General features: G+C 38.3%; 1 protein-coding gene across 4 annotated transcripts in view; it reads right to left on the reverse strand.

Annotated features, from left to right (window-relative positions):
- Positions 1–4,682: 4,682 nt before the first annotated feature.
- PHF20L1 (PHD finger protein 20 like 1) overlaps positions 4,683–21,782 on the reverse strand; it is a gene marked incomplete at its 3' end in the record, with an annotated part of 57,368 nt that continues 40,268 nt past the window's right edge. For all 4 annotated transcript variants that reach the window (XM_084220519.1, XM_084220521.1, XM_084220520.1 and 1 more), the window contains 7 exons: positions 20,677–20,841; positions 20,127–20,308; positions 18,127–18,226; positions 15,784–15,979; positions 15,010–15,379; positions 11,305–11,467; positions 4,683–10,211 (listed from right to left, as the gene is read on the reverse strand). In XM_084220519.1, coding sequence (XP_084076645.1) covers positions 10,069–10,211; positions 11,305–11,467; positions 15,010–15,379; positions 15,784–15,979; positions 18,127–18,226; positions 20,127–20,308; positions 20,677–20,841 — 1,319 coding nt within the window. The remainder of the gene's footprint in view (positions 10,212–11,304; positions 11,468–15,009; positions 15,380–15,783; positions 15,980–18,126; positions 18,227–20,126; positions 20,309–20,676; positions 20,842–21,782) is intronic.

A 21,782-nucleotide genomic window follows, 5' to 3' on the forward strand; every position in this document is an offset into this window, starting at 1 on the left:
CTTGCAGTGGGGGAGCCCCATCCCCTTCTGTCCTGAGGCAGCTCTGTTCACCCCACAGAGCCTTTGCTGCCCTTTTATAGCGCCCAGCGTGGGGATGGGTTCACTTCAGTGCTGCTGGCTGGGCACACAATTGGGGGAGTGACGCACACGAGGCTTCTGAGCGAACTCAAGAGTTTCCTTCAGCTGGAACTGCCCTCCTGGCTGCCCTCAGGCAGCTCTCATCCCTGCTCCAGGGAGCACAGCTGAGCCAAGGGGCAGCAGGCACAGCAGGGGGCAGGGGGCTCAGTTATTCCAGCAAGTAAATTGGGGATACTGGAGTGACCCTGGGCAGAGCCCTGGCTCTCACCTGCCCCAGGGTGCAGCCAGGCTCTGTGCTCCCTAGTGGAATTGTACATTTTGCATTCCCAGAGCTGAGCCTGCTGAGGGACAGACCTGAGACCTCTGGGTACTGCACATCAGGACTGAATATAACTCATAATGTGCTTTTTTACCAAGTGAAGAACAGGATGGATGCACTCACTGGCTAAAGTGAATTGAGGATCAGACTCAATTACATTCTATCTTTTGTTTTCACTTCCACTTGCACCATGCACTTTAACACAGGCAAGTATCTGACAGGCACAGCTTGGGCTTCATCCTCCAGCTGTAAGATCAGTATGACCATGAAGCTTCTTAGGTTAAGCTTTTTGGTACTAACTACATGCAATACATAAAACATATGAGAAATATTAGTTCCTTGCTTCCAGAATTTCACCTGTTAATTGGCCACCTCTTGTAACTGTGAGTCAGCATTTACTTGCACCAGGAATTATGAGAACTCACCCTCACTTGTAACAAAGGTGGTTGGATAAGTAAGCCCTAAGTCATTACTTAAATAATAACAGCACATGTTTGAAGCTGGATTTAACTTGATTTCAAGAAAAAGTGAGAGCATCACTCCTGTTTGTGATTCATGGGTACTAGACAGCCTAGAAACAACTCTGCTGATACTGTCCCACAGACTAAGATCACGACAGCAGTGATCCAAGCATCCTTCTCTGCTGTCTGTACACCACTGCCATGCCATGGCCTTTGATGGCTATGGTAAATATGATCTCCAAGAACAGCACAAGCTTGCTTTAGCATGACTAGGCTTTTAAAAATTAGCAGGACTGTATTTGCTCAAGTCCAGAATAGATTGCTTGAATGTAAACTTCAAAGTCAACAGTCTACAGAAAGATCAAGCTAAGAAAAAATGAAGAACATGTCCAGCATAGATGACAGACCAAAAAAAGGCAACACCTAGAGGCATAAAGATGACAAATCCTGTAAGAGCCCTGATAAGTAGGGACAGAAAAAACCCAAATTTCTGGATTAGCACAGCATTTGTAGGGAAACATCCACGAAGAGGGAAAGAATCAGACTAAATAACCAGTATTAACACCAGCATGGCTAAATCAGGAAAGAAAAAAAGTTTGACCATACATATATTTCTGACCCAAGGACACTTCAAGAGCCTCCGGTTTGTGTCTGAGCCCCACACAGTGGGGCAGACACGGGAGAGCAACAAGAGAGAGCTCAGCCCAGTGCCACAGACAGGCTCTGCAGGGGCAGCAGCTCGGTGCTGGCAGGGTCCTGTGATGTGCTCAAGCCAACAAAACATCTCCAGAGTGTGTTGGGGTCTGTGTGTGATACTGATTTAGCCCAGTTTTCTAAAGTTGTTAGAAAAGTGTTTTCAGGTTCCTTGCACAGCAAATGGGGAAAGGAGCTTATTAAGGTTGCTATTCACTTTCCTTCTTTATTCTTTGCTATAAAAGGCTGATAATGGAGGAAGGCAGACAGGAAAGCACAAAGTACCAAAGGACTATTATTATCAGAAAGAAGCACAAACTCACAATATCTATGTTTTGCTGATTGCCAAGATGATGTTTATTTCCTTTAGAAACACTAAAAAAACAACCTATGAACTACTCAAGCTGGGAAGCACAGCCAAGTCTTAAAAGTCTCTTAAAAAACTAAGTGAGAAAAGGAATTTTGGCAATTGGCATCACTCAAACCACTTCTAGATGTGCGTCAAACCAAGGTGGGCATCTTGGTATGTGAACGTTCGAGGGGATGCAAGAGCCCATGGATTAAAAAGGAAAAAAGTTGTTTACAAAGCAACGTGTGGAATTCACATCCATCAGAGAAAAGAGGCACTTGTCTATCTATGGCTGATCAAATACAAAGTAAGAAAAGCCTTGCATAACCTTCAGTGAAAGGACAATGGTATTGACCTCTATTTTTAGGACCTGAGAAAAGATGGAGTAACATCTTAAATTAGCTCACCAATGAAGAGCAGAAAAGTAGTGGAAAGGGTCCCTGTGGCCAGTATGGCCTTACAATTATCATGTCTTCAAAATCATTGCTCTAGTGCTGGAAATGAGGGTTTTTTTCTGTTGTGACTACTGGCAAAAGCTACTCAATCTATACTACAAACTACAACTGCTGGGGCAAAGATAAAGGTCAGTGGGATAAGACACTGAAATCACAAACCTCAAAGAAGAAGAAGAATTTATTCATTGTTCCAGTTTTGCATACACTTTCTTAGCAGAAGAGACAGTTTGTGCAACTGCAATTTTACATATTGAAAGGCCCAGGGATAAAAGATTCATATATATAAATGCACAGACATCTGTACCCACAGAAAAGTTACTCTTACCCCAATCAAATTTGAGCCTGAAAAGTCAACCTTGGTTTTAAAAAAAGAACTGGAGGGAGCTTCCCAAATGAGGCAGCAAATTGGAAGCAAAAGTGTTAGGAAAACATTGTGAAATTACGCTTACATCAACCACTTCATTCATTTCAAACAATAAATTGTTTTTCTGTGTTACATAAAGCACCAATGTTGGATAATCCTCTCACATATTTTAAGAAAGCTACATTAAAAAAGGTTAACACCGTTTGTTATACTTATAGAACTAAGCAGCACATTTCTTTCCGAGATCTTGTGAAGCACTAATCTGCATCTGTATCATCTCTGATTAAGACCTGATGTGATGCAAAAGACAACCAGATGACAGCCCTAGATAATTCACTTTTCAGTGTATTCACTTTATATGTGACATAGTCTTCAAATTTAAAGAACAATAGGGAAGTTTTAGTCATTCCCATGCTAAACTTGGCAAGATCAGCAAAGTGGGCACAGGACTTGTCAAATCTTAAATTATAACCTTCCATTTGGAAAAGTGCCTTTGGTGACAGAACCTAAAGAAGCCCATATAAGAATACTTGAATTTGCATTTGTCCCTGCAGGAATTGACCATTTCTAGGACAAATAAAATGACTTTTTTTTTTCTTACTTATTTATTGAAAATAACAGAGTTTTCCTCTATCCAATAATACCACAGTGATTCCAGGTAGAAAAATAGGTATTTTATTCTCACAACACCAGGAATGCAGATTGGTTTGAAACCCCAGGTAGGACCCAGGTCTGCAACCACAGTGACACACAGGATTTGCAACTTGAATCAATTCAGTATTTGACAAAAAAAAGCTGAGGCAATGAGAAAAGTCACCACCAGTCACATAAGGACAGCAACAGGGTGCCAAACTCTTGGTGTTGGTGGGACAAAACTGCTTTGGGTCTTTCCAATACTGCAATATTTAACCTTCTCTGAACTAAAGGCAACGGTACAGAGCCAGTGGAGTCAGAAAGGAAGTTCAAGGACAAACACAGCTTCTGCCACACAACAAAGCTGTGAATTCCATAAGCCACCAATGAAAAAGATGGATTAAACTTGAGGAGTCCATCTCTGTCAAGTGACTGATACAACTAATGGACCTAAAAATTTTGGTAAAGGAATCCTCAGTTTGTCAGAAGTGAAAGACACATTCAGGAAAAGGCAACTTGCACAAATATTTCATAGTATGTTCATACAGATCTAATATCCTATTTCTACTGCAGACAACACCCTGGGCTGGCCAGATGGTTGGTCTAACTCAGGAAAATTCTTCTTCAGAAAGTCTGCTAATTCAAAAAAGTGTTTTAGTATGTTGCTCCAAGCCTCAATCTGGTCTTGTATCTTGTTTGAGAGCCTGCTTCGAGACTGTCCCTTCAACAATGATTAAAATGTTTCAGAATTAAAATGTTTAAGTTTATTATTTATTGTCGTATCTACTTTTTCTGTGAATGAAAAAGTTTTTCTATGTCAGTAACTTACTGAAATTCTGCCCAATTTCATTCATCTGCTGCTGATCATATGTGCCCTTGTCCACAGGATGTCTAAGAAAAGAACTTGCTCAGCATTGTTAGCTCATTTGTTTTCTACCACAGTAATGTCTTGAACAACTTGTGGATGATATTAAAATAAATGACTAAAAGCAAATTAAAGTTACTTTGTAATGACATTGTACACAGGCACATGTCTGCCCACAAGAAGAGATTCCATCACTGTGAACACATTGTTGAAAGACAATGACTTGTAAAGAATAAAGTGTATTGCAAAACTCAAACCCTGAAATTGTTAAAACACCAAAACAGTCCAAGAACAGAGATATCTTCTAATTACTTTGCCACATACATTAGGTAATTCAGTACTGTGAATAATTTACTGATTGTATCATTTGCCTACAGGCTAAAATACAACTGAAGATTCCCTCAAGCCTTGCAATGGAGAAAGGTGAGTACCAATGACTGCACATAACCCAAGGACTACAGGCTAAACATCCAACTGAAGATTCCCTAATGCTTTAAAACACATGCAAACAATCACTAGCTCACCAGAAGAGAAGTCCATGGAAAGGGAGCCCAGGCACGTAACAATCTCAACAGACCTTTATTGTGAGTATTAGAATGCAGTCAACATTATTGCTATTATAAAAAACAAATCACAGAAGGAAGTATTTTGCTTCTCTCACAGAAGATTTAATCATAGTGCAGTGCTGCCTCTCAGAGTCTTTAGTGACAATACACTGATGCACGTGGCTACAGCTGAACACAGGAGGCTCGGCCAGTTTTCAGGAAAGGAAGACAGCTGTTTGAAGCAAACAGCAATTGAACTAGCTTTAGTTATCCCACCCACAGAGTAAGGGAAGGGAACTTCTGTCCTGAATGATTTTTCATGCTAGTTCATTTTCTCCATGTGGTCTCCAATTTTTCATTTGGGTTGTTCAGGGTGGTGCAGAATGGCTGCCAAATGCACAGTCTGCACTCGGTGCAGTGTATTTTCACCATCGTTACATGCTCTGTATTTGTTTTCCATATACAAACAGATATACACATAGTGTATAATATTTATTGCTAAAGACAGACCCCCCACACCCAGTGCCCAAGACATAACAAAGTATAATAGAAACCATTACTGAAGCATTTCAAACAGCCTCTGCAAAATCCTCACCTCAAGCCATATGCAATCAGTACAATAGAAAAAAAAATGTGAGCTAATAAAATGTGAGAATAGCAACAGGTATTTCAAAAGTGATTAAGCCTCTGACTTTAATAAGCACTCCAAAATTAAGGTGCATATACTGAAACATTTTTAAGCAGTAGAGCAAAAACCTATAGTTCCAGTGTTCTAAACAATCCTGCTTGCAAATGAATGCCATCATTGCACACACCCCCTTTCCACACCAGCACCTCCTCAGAGCTACAACAGGGCAAGGCAGCTGGGACAGCCTGACTGCTCTTTTGGCTGTGAAGCCCCTGCCTGCAGAGTCCTGCCCATCCTCCACTTGCTGATTTTTACACCAAGCTCCAGTTCAGTTCAGGATCTGTTTTGTGCCTTTAGAGCTCCAGTGAAGAAAAATGGTTACAGCTTCCCTTTAAATACAAAGGAAAAATAGTGTGGTTTACAACATCAAATACTTTTATAATTTTACTGTAATGTTTGACTGACTCCTTTGCATCCCAGCCCTCAGTTAGGTAAGGAGTGCTGGAGCCCAGCAGTGCCAGAGGGGTTTTGCTGTAATATTAATTTAAGCCTATTTAAGTTAGAAGCCAGATGGGAGTAGAGGAAGATCACCAATTGCACAAGACAGAGGAGGCTTACTTAAGAAAGGCATCAAAAACACCTGGAGATTTTGATTATGGTGCACACACTCCAACTGTACACAAGTCCCAGGATGCTCTCGAGGCTGTGGACAGAAGAGCCAAAGAGGCCTTTCCCCATGACTGCTTCCCACAGCAGCCAGGAAGAACTGGGCATGAGAACAAAGGAGTGACACCCTCCAGGCACCTCAGAAGCCAGAGTGCAGAAAGCTGAAGAATGAAAGGAGAAAAAGATGCAAGCTGCAGAATGAATAATGAACACATGTAGAAGCTCAGAGATAAAATTAAAAGAGACAGGTGGCTGTCAGCCATACAATATTACTGCACCCTTGGAAGAACAGTTTCAATTCTTTGCCACCCAGCAAAAACCCAGGAAATCTATCAGAAAATTGCAACCCATCTTCTTTGTCTATTTGAGAGAAAATGACAGGCTTCTACCACTGTAAATCACTACACAGCTGAACAAAGATCTATGCATCTAAGGCCAGAATATCCAAAATATGGGCACTATTCAACCTACAGCTACCCAAGAAAAGGGTTATCAGGAAGCAATATTCCCTGCAATATGACCTGAAGTATGTCTGTTTTGTAACCAGAATGTGGCAGCCCCATCATGTCATACCAGATCACAGCACCAACACCACATCTCATTTATGACTGCAATACTGCTGTCCTGCCATCACTGCAACTGAAACACAATTCCTGATGTAGATGCCTCTGGTATGGTCACAAGTAGGAGCAGCCTTTGAAATGAAATCACCCTGATACCTCCATTAAAAAAGCAAACAGGCAAACCCCTAACTAAACCTCAGACAAAAAGCTGGGCATTCAAAGGCTCCAAAAGTTTGCCATTTAGCTCTGTGAAATCACAAGAGGCTTCTGTAATATGGCGTTTCCCTTTTGTCTACTACTATTTAGAACTCCTATTCAGTGACAGACGGCTTCAATTTTAAACATTTTGCCTTTCTGTGCACACGTACCAAACAGTCCTTACATTGCCATCTACTACTTTTCCCTCAGAGAGGGTCTGTCCCCTTCATCAAAACAATGCAGTCACAATTCACACCCTGATAAATGATGCTGCAAATGGACTGAGTGTACATCCCTGGCTTATTTAGAGAGGAAGCAGGAAGACAGATGGAAAAATATGCCTACAGAAATAAGATTCTCTTGATAAGGCCAACTAGGAAGAAATACTGGTAAGAGCCAGATCACACTGGGATTGACTGGTACATGAGCAAAGCAATCAACTGTAGGCTACATTCTGTGCAAAACACAGCATTTTTATGGCACTTGACTTGTGTTTAAAAGAAAAACTTCAAAAGCATCCCAAACTTTTGAATACTTGAGAAACTGGGGTCAGAAACTAATGTCCACATGTTACAGACCAGCACCACAACTTGAGAAAGCAAACTCAGACAAGTCTGTCAAACACTGGAGCAGGACACGATGTAGCATACATAGCATGGTCCGTACGGACACTGAGATTGTATTTCTTAGAAGATATGAATGATTGCAGGAGAGTTTTTATAATACATGACTACACAATGAACATTAAAAAAAATACTGAACAGATTGTTTTTGTAAGCACAGTCCATCCTGAACAAGGCAGGATTTTGAGGGGTAAAATTACATTTTTGTGTAAATTAAGAGGCTATTACACATACAAACAGAAGACACATTAAAGCTGCAAGGGCAACTTCAACTTTGACCTTAGGATTTCCTTTTCAGGATACCATTCCTCCATCTCTGTAGTAAGAATAAAACCTCTGTCCTCCCCCCTGAACTCTCCAAGTCCACCTCCACCTTCAGTAACATTTACAATTATATTACATCACACACATGCACACACATTGCATAATATTGCTACAGTGTATGCTGTATAAATTCTGTAAATACACTCCACTTTGTTTCAAAGTAATTCATCTGGATTTACACTTCTCTTATACAGTACACACAGTACCACATTCAAGGATATGCAGCAAGTGAATAGTCTATAGAAACGTCTCACATATCCAAAAGCAAGTAGGTCACTCAACTATTCATGTTTGAAGCAGTTATTTAAGCATCATCTATATAACACAGAGTATTTATTAACAGTTGCTATAAAATGTCAACAACTCCACAGCTCTAATGTTCTTTCTGCATTATGGAGTTGCCAACCATTCCATAATTCCATGTTTTCATGCATCTCTGTGATGTCTCCTACAAGCTTGATGTGGGAAGACTTTTTTAGGTAGCAATCACTCTGTAAAAGGGGTTTACATTTTGCTTTGGCCATCAGGAGTGATAACTCACTTCAGGTATGACAGACAGAGAGGAAAGGTCAGGGTAGGTTTATTTTAGCAATGAACCAGCCACGCTGCTTTCTTTCTCAATAATGGTTTTATCATGAAAGTTCAATGCACTGGTTGCAAAGTCTTTCCCAGATAATCCATCTTTGGCACATTTTTCAGTTGTATGCGTCCTTAAAAGGCATTCCAAGATTTTTTGATGGTCTGTACATAATAACAATCACTTCTTTTTTACATTTGTATGTAGATCAGGAAGAAAAGTGGAAAATGTAGAGTATGCAGAATAGTTTTAATAAAGAGTTTTACATACAGTACCTTACATATAGAACAGTGTGTTTGCAAATTTAAATAATTTTTGAATGTACAGTGGCTTGTACTCTTATCAAAAGGTAAATTCAAGTTTACTGTCTATCGGTTCTAAAATGCATTTATACAGATAACTAGAACTGATAAACAGACACGAGGCATAAAATGTTCAAGTATCTTAATGTCCTCAGTTAAATAGCCTCCTTTTAACAGTCATATTTTACAAATTTCAAAACCTGTACATACATTATTTTCAATTTTAGAAACTGCTTGTTAAAAGGTAATATGAACCACCAGTTCTTGTTGTTTATGGTAATAAAACTAGACGTGTGGATAGAAATGTGTATGGCATGTATATATGTACACATAGCTATGCACATATACATACACACACAGACACGGATGTAGCACTGGGTACAGCGGCAACTTATCAGCACAGGAGAAGTCCTGGCCTCAAAATCCAGCAAGAGCTAACAGAGCAAGTAGGTTGCCTTTGGTTTCATGACATTTCATTCACTGAAGCTGAAAAATTTTATAAAAACAACTTGGATAAGGTATCTTGTGATTTTTGCCTCTAATGGTTTAGAATTTCCACAGCCACAAGCAGTTTTGCTGCTCTTGTCATTCCTCATCCCCACTGAGGATGGTGAAGTTTTCAGAGGGCCAACATCAGAATAGAGCTACCCAGGACAAAAATTGTACCTTGATTCCTGAACACTGCTATAGAACATAAAAAAATATAGATACAATTTTGGATGGACTGCTGGCACCAAGTAGGACTTTGGAAAGAACCTTCGCCTAAGTCATAATTAAACTCATCCCAGTGATTTTAATATTATTTGGCACATCTGACCACTATTTTCCACTTCTGTTTTAAAGGAGCCTAGGGGTGCTGTTCTAGGGATTTCTATTTTAAAAAAATACTTTAAAAGGGAGACCATGACAAGTAATTTTTTTCAAAAATCAAAGCTAGTATGTTTGTTTTCCTGAACACTTGTAAGAGAAAGAAACAATCTAAAAACCTTCCTTGTAGAGAAGATACAGCTCTCTCTGTATCTATCTTTCACTAGCAAGATAAGAGGATTGCATTTTTAGTCGGCTGAATTTTGCTAATTTAGAAATGTTTTCAAAATAGTAGCACTGCTCTTCGAAGAGTTTTTGTTTGTGGGATTTTCTCGTATCTGGGGATTTACTTGTTCAACATGTCAAAATCCTGAGAAATTGACATGTCTAAGTATATATATATAAATTTTGAAGCCCGGACATTGAATATTCATATTCTCAATAAAACAGATTCCTGACTCTAAACTTCCTCTCTTCTTTCTAAAGCTTCAGCCTATTAATGTAATCAGCAAAGAACCAGATAAATGCTCAGCTTTTTGCTGTCTTCCTGTCAGTCTTGTGGCTAATAAGAAAATTCATTGTAAAGAGCCTATTTTTACTTCTATATTCTTCCTTTTGTCATACAGAGCAAAGTGTTGCTATTTGCTGTACTTTTCCCATGTCGATTAAGAGCTGTTTGATACGTCGCTTGAGCTGAGGCAATCTTGCCAGAGGATCTGGTGGTTCCAGTTCTCCAGTGAAATCAAGCCAGCTTTCTAAAACTACAGAAGGGAAAGGAAGAAGTTGATTAGAGTAACTCTTTGAGAAACAGTTTCCATAAAAATTAAACTTTTCTTTCTTACTTTGTCTTTCAAAAAAAGGGAAAATACACTGAGGCTGTGATTTTTACTCAAGAGAAGAAATTTTGTTAGGAAAACACCAACTAATCCCATATTTCTCTTGAAAAATCCAAACTTCTGATTTGATTGAAGGTATCTGGGAGTAAATTTTACCCTTGGCTCACAATTTACCCTCTCAACACATAAAAGCAACTTCAGTTCATGGTCTACTCTTAAAGTTCTGAAACAGAAAATGCAACCCTTAAACACAAGATTTGCTTCTGCCACTTTAACAGGCTCCTGTGGACAAGGTCCAGATCACAGAATGGTTTTCCAATCTTTAACAAATGTTTTTGAGGAATTTCTCTGCTTGTAGAAACAGAGTAGGGAAAAGGTCAATCCTATTAGTTTAGAAACACTGAATCTAGGAAAAGCAGCGATACTGGAAGTAAAACTGCAAATAGAAATAAGACAACTTTATTTGTTAAAAGACTAATTAAGGAGCCCTAGAATTAGACTACAAGCTCCCTTAATTACTAGTTTCTATGACTGGCAAGTCACAGACACTTGTGTGCTACAATATTCTCATACAATACAATTTCATTCAAGTTGTCCCATGAAGACTGAATTGTCTTCATAAAACCACTTGCTTACTAATAAGGAAAAAAAAAAGTTGAAGGCACAATAAACACCTTTTTTTCCCCCTACATATTGTCAATTACTAGAACAATCAGGCAAAAACCACTCCAGGTGTAGAAAAAGCCATCAACTTTAGGATATTTGGACAAAGACTAGACAAGTTATCTAAGCTTTCTGAAGTCTGAGCCTGAGTGTTTAATGTACTTTATTGGGCATTGAAAACTTGAGGAAGGGGGTTGAGGAGACCAAGGGTACAAGCTCTGCTTATAATTCTGGGACCCAAATTTGAACACAATACTTAAAAATCCATCCTCAGTGCCTCAGATCACTTTGAACACATTAGTTAAGAGAGATGCTGCTACAGGTACATCAATAAGTAATCTGGCAATGCAGTTACCATCAACTTCTTTTTCAATCAGGTCCATTCTGCTGGTGACTTCATTCTGTACATTCTCTATATGGGTGAGGAGATTTAGCTGCCATTGAAGATGTGTGTCCACTTGTTCTTCTGAGCCTTTTCTTTCATTACAAACAAACACAGTGTTTCCTTCAGCAGAATTCTTCACAGGGGCAACAGAAAGAAAAAAATTGCCATTTAAGATTTTTTTTCTTTGTTTTAATTTCTGGTGTTGATTTCAACATTTGAGTCACATGATAAACTCTGCTGGCTTAAAATTGTACTTCTGTATACACAACAAAAAGCTTACTCAGAAAGCCACATACTATGACACACCAATAGACTAACCTAAACAAAATGCAGATTCCACATAAGTAAGCATCTATACCTTTTGCCTCATTTCCCTAACACTGAAGCTTACCAGTTCAAATGCTTTCTTCAATGCAGTAAAACAGATTGTACTTATGTGCCCTTTTTATGTAAATAGCAACTTAAATCATAGAGTGCTGAACTGCATGGGTCTACTGCCACCAAGAATGAGCAAAATCCTAAGGTTTGTTTCCATGGAAAATTCTCCACAATGCAGAAGTATCTAAGATGTCAACAGTCACTACTGTGCACAAATAAGCTGGACATCCTATTTCACAGAATTCCAGAATGGGTCAGCTTGGAAGGGACCACAGTGGATCACCTCGTCCCAGAGGGTCATCCCAGAGCACATGGCACAGGACTGTGTCCAGATGGTTCTGGAGTATTTCCAGTGAGGGGAGAGACTTCACATCCTCTCTGAGCAATCTGTTCTGCTGGCTGATTAAGACAAAACTTCCTACCTGCTATTACCCCACCTACCTTCCAGGCACAAGTCTGGGGTAGAACTGAACATGTTTAGGACAGTTATAGTAACATGTGGAGTTATGCAAACATCTGAGTATCTGAGGAAGATTGACTTCTGCAATATAATTAGTACCTTCACAGCATGCCAGAGTTAATACACAAGCTCCTAATCTTTCTATATTTGATGTTTCAGCTACTGAGTGGAAGAAGATCAGATTTTATGAGTTGAAAATACTCAGCATCTCAGGTAATTAGGATGATTAACAGCTTCCATTTTATATCCACTATGACTTCCTACCCAATGAAGTTCTTTCACTATTGAAGATTTTACTTTAAGGACTAGAATGCCAGATAGATGTGCTCACCCAGTGTCAGTTCATGCCAAATGCCAGAGCAAAGAATGACTTTAATTGTATTAACACACTTCTGTGAAGAGCTCAGCTAATTTTCCACATAAGAAAACAAATGGTGTTAGGTCTGCTATTAAGATATTTTTTCTCCAGTCAAGTATAGGAAGCATGAGAAGAGAGGTAAAAGAAGAAAACAAGAACTGAAGGGTTTTATGATACAACTTAAGCAAAAAAACCCAACTTTCATTATAAGACTTAAAATCAATTAAAAAACACCAACCAAACCAATAAAACTCTGACTGACCAGCAGGCAGCTTTATCAGCAACTCAGATGGGACAAGCACTGTTAATATTCATAATGTTCAATAAAGAAGTTAAAATTATGTATCAGATATAGATTTTATTTAAAAGGTATGAGAGTTTTGATGCCTTTATGATATTTAAAATCCCTTCTCTGAAGGCATCAGGTTTGCTTCCACAGTGTTTTCAGTAATCAAACTTTTCATAATCTTATGAAAAATATTTCCAATATAAGTAAGAAATTATGTATTCCTTATAATTTTCAGACCCTTTCCAAAACTACAGGAATGTAATTTTTCCCTTGCTGTAAAAGGATCCAAGTCCATAATTCTAAAAGCAAAATCATCTTTCAGCCTGCTTCAGCAAGATAGAGAAAATTTCAAAGCTAAGGAACTGAATATCTAAATAACATCATAAATGTTGGTTTGTTTTTTTCCTTCTAATGACCTCTATATTTATTCAAATGGCTCCTTGAAAAAAACCCACAAAATCCAACAGGTTCTCCTCTAACCTATGAGATCAATGTAGGTAACCAGGCAGGGATGTCAAGAGAAGAGTTAAGGATGCAGCTCATGGACAAGAAATAACAGGAGGTTCAGGTGGGGAAGTCTTGTGCTTTCAGAAGCAAAACCAAGGAAACTAAATACAATTTTAAAGATAAAGCATGGCCCAAAAAGGGACTTAAAAACAGTTTATCCAAACACGGTTTGTAAGAGAAATGGAATTATGTAGCAGAACTGAAGATTAGGGTAAAACAAAACAGTGTCAAAAACCAGAATATTAAAAGGCTCTGAAAGATGCTAGAAAGGAAGATTCAAAGCCCCAATCAAACTCTGACAAGGAAAGGAGAAAAGGCACCTTAGAGAGAAGTCAGATGATTCAAAAATGGTCCTTTGATGTCAGTTCTAAGGTAAGTGCAAACAGGTTTATGGAGAAACCAAGAAGACCTTTTCCATGCCTACCATGTTCAGGCAGAAGGCCTTACTTTAGTATCAAGGCTGACTACTGGAAAGGTGATCAAGGTGTCCCCAAAGGAAAGAACACTCTTAAACCAAGAAGAGATCTGTTTGGGCCAGTGCCAAACAGAGAGCACCCAGCTTTTTAGATATATGTTTGAACCTCTGAAGGAAATATTAGTTTTGTTTAACTGCTCATGCATATTTTTCTTTAATTCTAAATATCTTTATATTTTTTATACTGTTTAAACTAAATGACAATTTAAACTACTCTTGGAAGGCAAAAGTATTTGACACTGCTGCATGTCTCCTTACTAGAAATCTGAATATAGTTTGCAATGTAGCAAATTTAGCAGAGAAACAGGTATTTTTAATTAGAATGAGCCTAAAATTCCCCATTCAGACTATAGAGCTTACATGCCACATTTAGAACTAAAATTAAAAAGAAAAAATATGTATCATACTCATTTCTTCCACACCAGAAACTGTACTTCTAAAGGGGGATCAGTTGGGTGATTTCTACTCACACAGCTGGTATTGCAGAAAACAGAAGGGTTTGGTTCTCTTTGGTTTTTGCTCTGAGAACTGTTCACTACAACCAGATGAACAAGTTTCAGACCTTTTCTACCAAATAATGGATTCAAACAATTAATGTAAAAATGAGAGATGTTTAAACAGCAAATATAATCCTGACTAAAAATATTTCATTAGAAGAAATATGCAATATAGAAGACTGAAAAGCAGTTGCACATGAGGTGAAATTAGTTGGTCAGTAAATGGATGGCATTCTAGGTAGCACTGCTATTAAAAGAAGAATACAGCACAAAAATAAACACTACTAAAAAAGCCTTGGTTTAAAAAACAATAACCAAAACCGTCTAACACATGTAGATAACCAAACTGAGAGAAAAGGGAAACCTGTCCCATTCTCCTCACCTTGTAAAAACCATGTCAATTCTGTTCCAAGACCCTGCATTTTAAGAATGGGGTTTCCTTTCTCTCAAAACATTGGATTGAGAAGGCTTGTTTAGTATATGCAATACCTTAAACCATACCTTCTATTTCATACACCAGCTGATGTGAACATCCTTCACCTGGAACAATTTCAGTGATCCAAGTTTGCTTCTAGTGACTTCTAATGACTTATTTAATAAATATGTTGACTTACAGCAATAAAGATTTTTAAATACCTGTATGTACTTCAGTCTGATAAAACTGAACGTACTTTTCCAAATAAAATTTCCCAGATGAAGAATGATACTTACCTGCTCATTCATGCCACCATCTTTAAAAGAATATTGTAAACAGTTTTTATTCTCTGTGTGATATTCCTGATCTTCCTCAAAGCTACTTGTGTCTTCATCATCTGAGCTCATAGGGTCAGTGACTGCTTTGTAGTCATGACTAAAACTCTGTGGTTTTTGGTAACTGTGCTCACTTGTGATGTATGTTTCTTCCATCTTCTGGGGTATACTGGGTGGCTCTTTATGGTTTTGACTATGACACGTCCTTTCAGCTGGATTAACAGCATCCTGCAAAGTCACTAACTTTTTCTCTACCCCAAGAGTTCTTTGTTCTTGTTCTTTTCTCATCCCTGAATAAGCCCAGAGATGAAGGTCTGGGTGATGTTTATTTCTGCAATGAAGGGGAGGAAAAAAAGCAAGTTATAGAGAACTTAGTGCACTTAGAGGACTGAACTATTAAGCATCCAATTCTCCTAGATATTAACTACTGAAAAGCACCATTTTCAAACTAAAAGAATTCCTAAGTTATTCATCAATTTAAGATCAATCCAAAATGTCCCTTTAACACAAAATTTACCAAAAAAATCACCAATAATCTCAACAGACCAGAGCTGCCTGGGTGCTGAACACCTAGCTCCTGCTGAAGCTGAGAGTACTGCACATCTTGCACTTGAATTATTTAAAATATTATACAAGAAAGAACTTTAATGTGAGAGAAAAATGCAAATGGAATAATGGTAGTCTTTGCTACCTGAATATATACAGCTGGAAAATAAAGCCTGGAGTGATACCTACTTCAGTATCCCAATCTTCAGCTGCAGTCCATGCAGAATTTCAGTTACCCCATATACATCTGCCAGTAGGTGATGTGTTGACACGATCTTTTTGGCATTAAGATGAGAGTAGTTCTCTTTCAAAAATGATAATCCACACATGTGTCCATTGTTCAGCCACTCTTTGTCATAAAGATATTTGGCACTCCACCTCTGTCCTGGGGTAAGCAATAAAGAAATTGAGGGACATCTAAAGCCACAGCAGAAATATGTTTACAACTAGAGTGCTATATTTATGTGCTGTACTTGCCTAAATATCTCCTAACATCCATGAAAGGATGACTCAGGATTTTGCTCTTAAAATATACGAATTTATTTTTTGTGGATTAAGAAGAAAGTCAAAACTTATGAGAAAGAAAATCAGCCTGAAACCTCAAGACCCCTCTAAATGGCATTTGAAATTAAAATCTAATCACTTTTGCAATCAAACTATATGATATTAAGATCTATGCTGTTATCAAAATAAAAATCACAAAAAAAAATTACATTGACATTTTATTTAGCTAAGCAGTCAAACTTACATTTAAAAAAAAAAAAAGCAAGCCTAAGTTATCAAGAGAAATATTAGAGTGGATTTTATATGGATATATCCAAAACACTCAGTTTGTTTCTAAAAGACAAATGTTTTGCTTCAAAACGGAAGTCATTATCCATTTATTAGTAGCCAAGAAAAGGCTTCAGGAAAAGCAGATATTTCAAAGTTATCTGACAGCAGAGCTCTTACACTCCCCTTTGAGGTGCCTTTCACCAGACTTGTAGAGAAGGCATTGATGTATGTGGGCCTCAGGTCTCCCCTGCTATGTCTTAATCCATCCAGCAGGAATGAGTATTTAGCTAAGGCTTCTACAGTGGCTAAATAACTACTAAAAATCCCAAACAAATTTTAAAAAAAATCCATAACAAAACAAAACCAAAATGCCCACCCAAAACTAGAAATGCATAATGCTAATTATTGCAATGTTATTGTTTACAACAAGGCACCCAGACGGACTGACAATATCTTACAGTCGATTTCAAATCATACTATCATCATAGACAGAACAAAGAACGGGTTGATGGAAGCCCTTCATACCTTTCAGGAGAATACCCTGTCTATCTCCTTTTTGCCCATTATCCCAATACACTTTAAAATACTGACATTGAGAATGACTTTTTTCTCCTGACATAGAAAGAAAAGAAGTAATGGTTAGGAAGGGAGAGAAGATAAAAATTAGGGACACAGACTCTGCATAGCAGGGGAAAACGAAGTACCTAATACAGTGCAGGGAAAGAGCACAAGACAAATTAGCTGGGTTTAGTAAGAAGAAGCTGGGCTGCTCAAAGAGACACCACACAGAACTATCAGACAAGACTCTCTACCACCAGTTTTGATTCACACTGGGACATATGGAACCAGCTCTACTTTCCTAATATTTCATCTCAAAAATAGCTAATAAAATCTCTGCAAACAATTTTCATATTTCATTTCTTAAATTTAGAATGACAGTAAATTTGAGGTTGTAGTCTCATTGCCCTTTTGAAACAGCTGGAGTGCTGGATATTTCACCACAGGACAGGTATGTGCATTTGTATCAACTGTCAGAAGAAAATACAAAAAACTAACTTCAAAATTCTTTACTTTTTCTCCATATAACTGTTAAGAAAAATGGGTTTAATCACAGAATAATTTTTAAATCAACATCTTCCTAATCAAATGTATTCAGTTTAAAAGTAAAGTTTTCATAGTTCTTATGAATTTGATCTATCTGAAATTCAACACATGCTGTTTGTGCACTATTGTTTACTATAAGATGGAATGGATTTTCTGTATTTTAAAAATTCAGTTCCACACTTTTACACAGTTCTGGGCTAATGAAAACATTATAAAATTGCAATTACTATGAAATGCCATTCACAGCATGTTTGAGTGTACTGTGGTACTGAGTCCTTTTCCTCTAAGAAAATATTTAAATGAACAAATGTGATTCCAAGTATTGGCAAAACAGATCCCTGAACAAAAATTATTTCTTTAGAAAGGCTTTCCAGACTACACTGACATAAAAAAGTGCTAAGGTTTAGGGGAAATTAAGTTTCAGCAAATAAAACAATGGTAACTGTGTTCATGGGTAAGATCTAGCATAGCTGACCATGATGCTACTAAGACAAAAGCAGAGTTTCTGCTCAGAGCCAAACTTAGAATCACTTGCCCCAAAGAAGCATCACATGTAACACAAAACAGACAAAGCTTGAACAATTTAAGCAAATTCATAACATCTTTGCTCAAAAATCCCAAGCAGGGCTGCAGATAAAGGTGGTTTATCCATACCTGGTGGATCTCTGCAGATGTAACAGATGTACTGCTCTGGAATGCTGTCCTCCAACAGTCCCATGCATACACTGTGCTGCCAACACAAGCATTCTTCACACTGACATCAGAAAAAAACACAACAAAAGCAAAACTAAAACTGAGACAAGTAGATGCAAAAACCCAGAAGCTACTTCTTGAATCATCAAAATGCAGAGAACAGCACTTTAATTTAAATAGCTGGCTTGAGCAAGATTATTTTAGTTGGGCAATTTGTGTTTGGGTAGACAAAGACATCAAGCTAAAAAAAAAGAGTTCTAGATCTGAAAGTTACCTCAACCACAAACTCCAGACTGAAGAAAAAAAAAAGAAACTGAAGATGTAATATTAAATAGTATTTTATTGCAACATTCAGTATTTTAGCACCTACATATTTAGTAGTGAAACATAAGACAGGAGTATAATATTATAGTAAAGTAGAAAGATAATGTAATACATTACAGCATAACAGTGAAAAGTAGAAAACTCTTCAGTTTAATTATTTATATTTACAAAGCATCTCTCCAGTGCGCTAGAAAGATGTGCTTTTAATATCGCACCAATGGAAAATCTAAAAGAAAAAGAAAATTAAGAGAAAATGAAAGAGGAGAAACAAGAGAATAGGAGAGCAAAATAGAAGTGATAAGACATGAGAGCCTAGAAACAGCAAACTGGTTGCTCTCAGTGAGACAAGCATGAAGAGGAAAAACCAGGCTGCCACTGGACTTCAAAAACAGGCAAAAACTGCCTCTTATAAAGATACTTCCCTTTCTCAACTCTGTGCTTGCCAGTGTTTTAAATATCTGCTGTCTGACTGCTGAAAATCTTTCTTCTTTGCTTTGACATGCCTTTGAGCACCAACCTGTTCAAGACACTGAAGTCACCTTTTCTCCTGTCACTACAGCCACCGTGTCCCCTCCTGTCTCAAAAGAGTGTTACACCAGTCCATTTTTCCACATTGTTACCACAGCTGAACTGCTCAGTTCCTCCAGCACAGCACAGCCTGTTAGTCTGCTCCCCAGGACAGCCTGTGTGCCCTTCATTTCCAGGGCTCTGTCAGTTCCAGAACAGTGAGTCCACTAACACATGACAGCTCTACTTGTTTCCTTTAAATCTTGACTAAAGAGCTCCATACTATCAGCTGGAACTGTACCACAGTAGAAATTGAATACAAACCTGATTTTGAATGGGGGTAAAAAACACAGGAGGTTCATGACCTTTTTAAAGTTGTTGACAACTGAGTTCTTCCTTACTGTTTCTTGCATCTGATTTAATCACTGCATTATAAATTGCTTGAGAAAAAATACTTGAAATTACTCATAGATGGGAAATGCACTCCTCTCATTGGACTACAAAGTAATAAGCAGCAGGAGCTGCAATCTATCAACACCTGAATGCTGTGCAGACACAGTATACTCTTCTTCCCTTTTATCTATACCAAGTTGAGATGTAAATTCTCAGCAGTTTCTAAAACCTAGTAGTAATGCCCAGTGTGAGAAGTGCTGTTCTAAAGATGAAACCCACCTCACAGTACTGAGAGTATTTAGAGTCTGCAGAGGAGACATGCTGCACACAGAGGAGGGACATTTACAGTGAGCAGAGAGGTTTCTACAAGTGGTACTGCAAAGCACAAGGGCCAAACCAGGAGGGCTCATAAAATCAGGATGGTCTGGGGAACAGAAGCAGAATGGTTTGTGTGTAGCTGAGGATACTTTATTCCAAATTTATCAACTGGCTATAAAGAAAAAGGTTACCCAGCAATTTGTCCTATGTATCAAATTGCTACAGAAACCCCATCCTAGAGAAACATCTCTGCATCCACTGAACAGAGCCAAACCAAGTGCAGAACCAAGAAATATTTTGTTCTTGTTCACTTATGTACAGCTCTCTACATAATTCCAGTCTGTGACACATCAAAAGGGCACCTTCACAAGCAAAACATTCACATGGAAAATGTAACTCCACACACCAAACTTCTTTACCTGAATCATAAAGCCATTTTCTTCATCAAGTTCACAAATGCATCTAACAATTTCATTGAGAGCATCATCTTCATCCTGAGACTCTTCAAAGTTAGTTGAATCAAAATCCTGATTGTATTCATCACCACTAAGTAACAAACTCTCTGTGGAAGAATCATCCAAGAACTCCACATCTGAAAGGTCTAATAGAAATAAATACATGTGAAACTGTGTGTGGAGAGACATAATAATGGAAAGAAATACAGGGAGCTTCAACAGGTAAAAATCTTAATCTGCACTAGCAACAAAAATCACTCTCAAACACACTGCTGATACATGAGATTTCAAGATGAATTCTGCAAATTACCTTTAACATGCTCTCCTCAGATGCAGAGTAGCAACACTTAACCAAAGCGCAATGTAGAACAGCTTGAGGAGTGCAAGCTTTTTGATTTAAATAGATGAAGGATAAATCAGTCACCATATTTATAGCTACAATCCCAAACATAAACCACATTATTTCCTTTGAAATTCTCTTTCTTAACTGAAATTTGCTGTTCATTCAACCTACTTTCTCCACTAAGGTCAACAGACAGGATGGCTCTTGGATACTGGTATGAGGTGTTCTTCTCTGAGAACATACTGCGCAAGGTCAGAGAGCTGCCCGAGGAGCGCGTTAAGGGAGAGGAGCACCGGTCCAGGAATTCAACAGAGCTGTCTTCATAATCTGAGTAATCTGAAATGTTGAAAGAAGTCATTCTTACAAAAGTAAAATTTATAACAAATGCAAAAAAAAGCCAAGTGTTTAGATTTTACTGCAGCATTATGTTGACAAGCAAAGACTATCGATGCTGATGTATCAGGATGATGAAACTGTAAATAAGAAATAGCAAAAGCTCTTTGTAACATTGTATTAGAAAATTTCCAGTAAGAAACAATCAGGTTTGATAGATAAGCATCACCAATTGCAACTCCACCATCTCTGAATGTACAGAAAAGTAATTTTTCTTAGAATATTAATGCAGTCTTCTTTTTTCCACAATTCATCCTGCACCATCTGCTATCCTTAGAGATGCTGCTGGTGGCTGGCCTCCCTTTCACCTTAAGTCTGCTTGCAGCACTACCAGCATTGCTACCTAGAAGCAACCACAGATGACCCTGCCACTTCAAGTGAAGAAAGCTTGTCAGCACCCCTGCAGAGGAGCACAGGGAGCCCAACGGAAATTGTCTTTGTATGTTCCCAGGCCTGTGTCAGGAGACAGCAATGGGCCAGCAGGTCCTGGGATGGGATAGGGAGCATCCCAGAAGAGTATACATACACAGGCCAAAGGGGGAGGATGAGCAGGCAAACAACAAACACCCCCTGGCCAGGCCCCTCTCAGACTTTCCCTGCAGTGCCATCACCTCCACTGCATGAAACCCATCAGGATGTGTTACCCATGGCAGCTCTCTGGATCATTTCCTGGACTAAGCGCAGTTGCAGCCTGGGGGTCACCAATGGAGGACACTATGGGATATGGGGGAAAATAATTTTGGGTTTATGAATGACTTTATGAAATATTTGGAGAAGAAAATAAAGGTGGGGAAAACGGATGGACTGAAGTGATTTGGGGAACAATTATGGACAGAACACGGGAATAACAGGACTAAAAAAAGCCACATATGCATAAAGTTTTG

This window comes from Fringilla coelebs, assembly GCF_963513975.1.
Source record: "Fringilla coelebs genome assembly, chromosome: 1".
Taxonomy (NCBI): domain Eukaryota; kingdom Metazoa; phylum Chordata; class Aves; order Passeriformes; family Fringillidae; genus Fringilla; species Fringilla coelebs.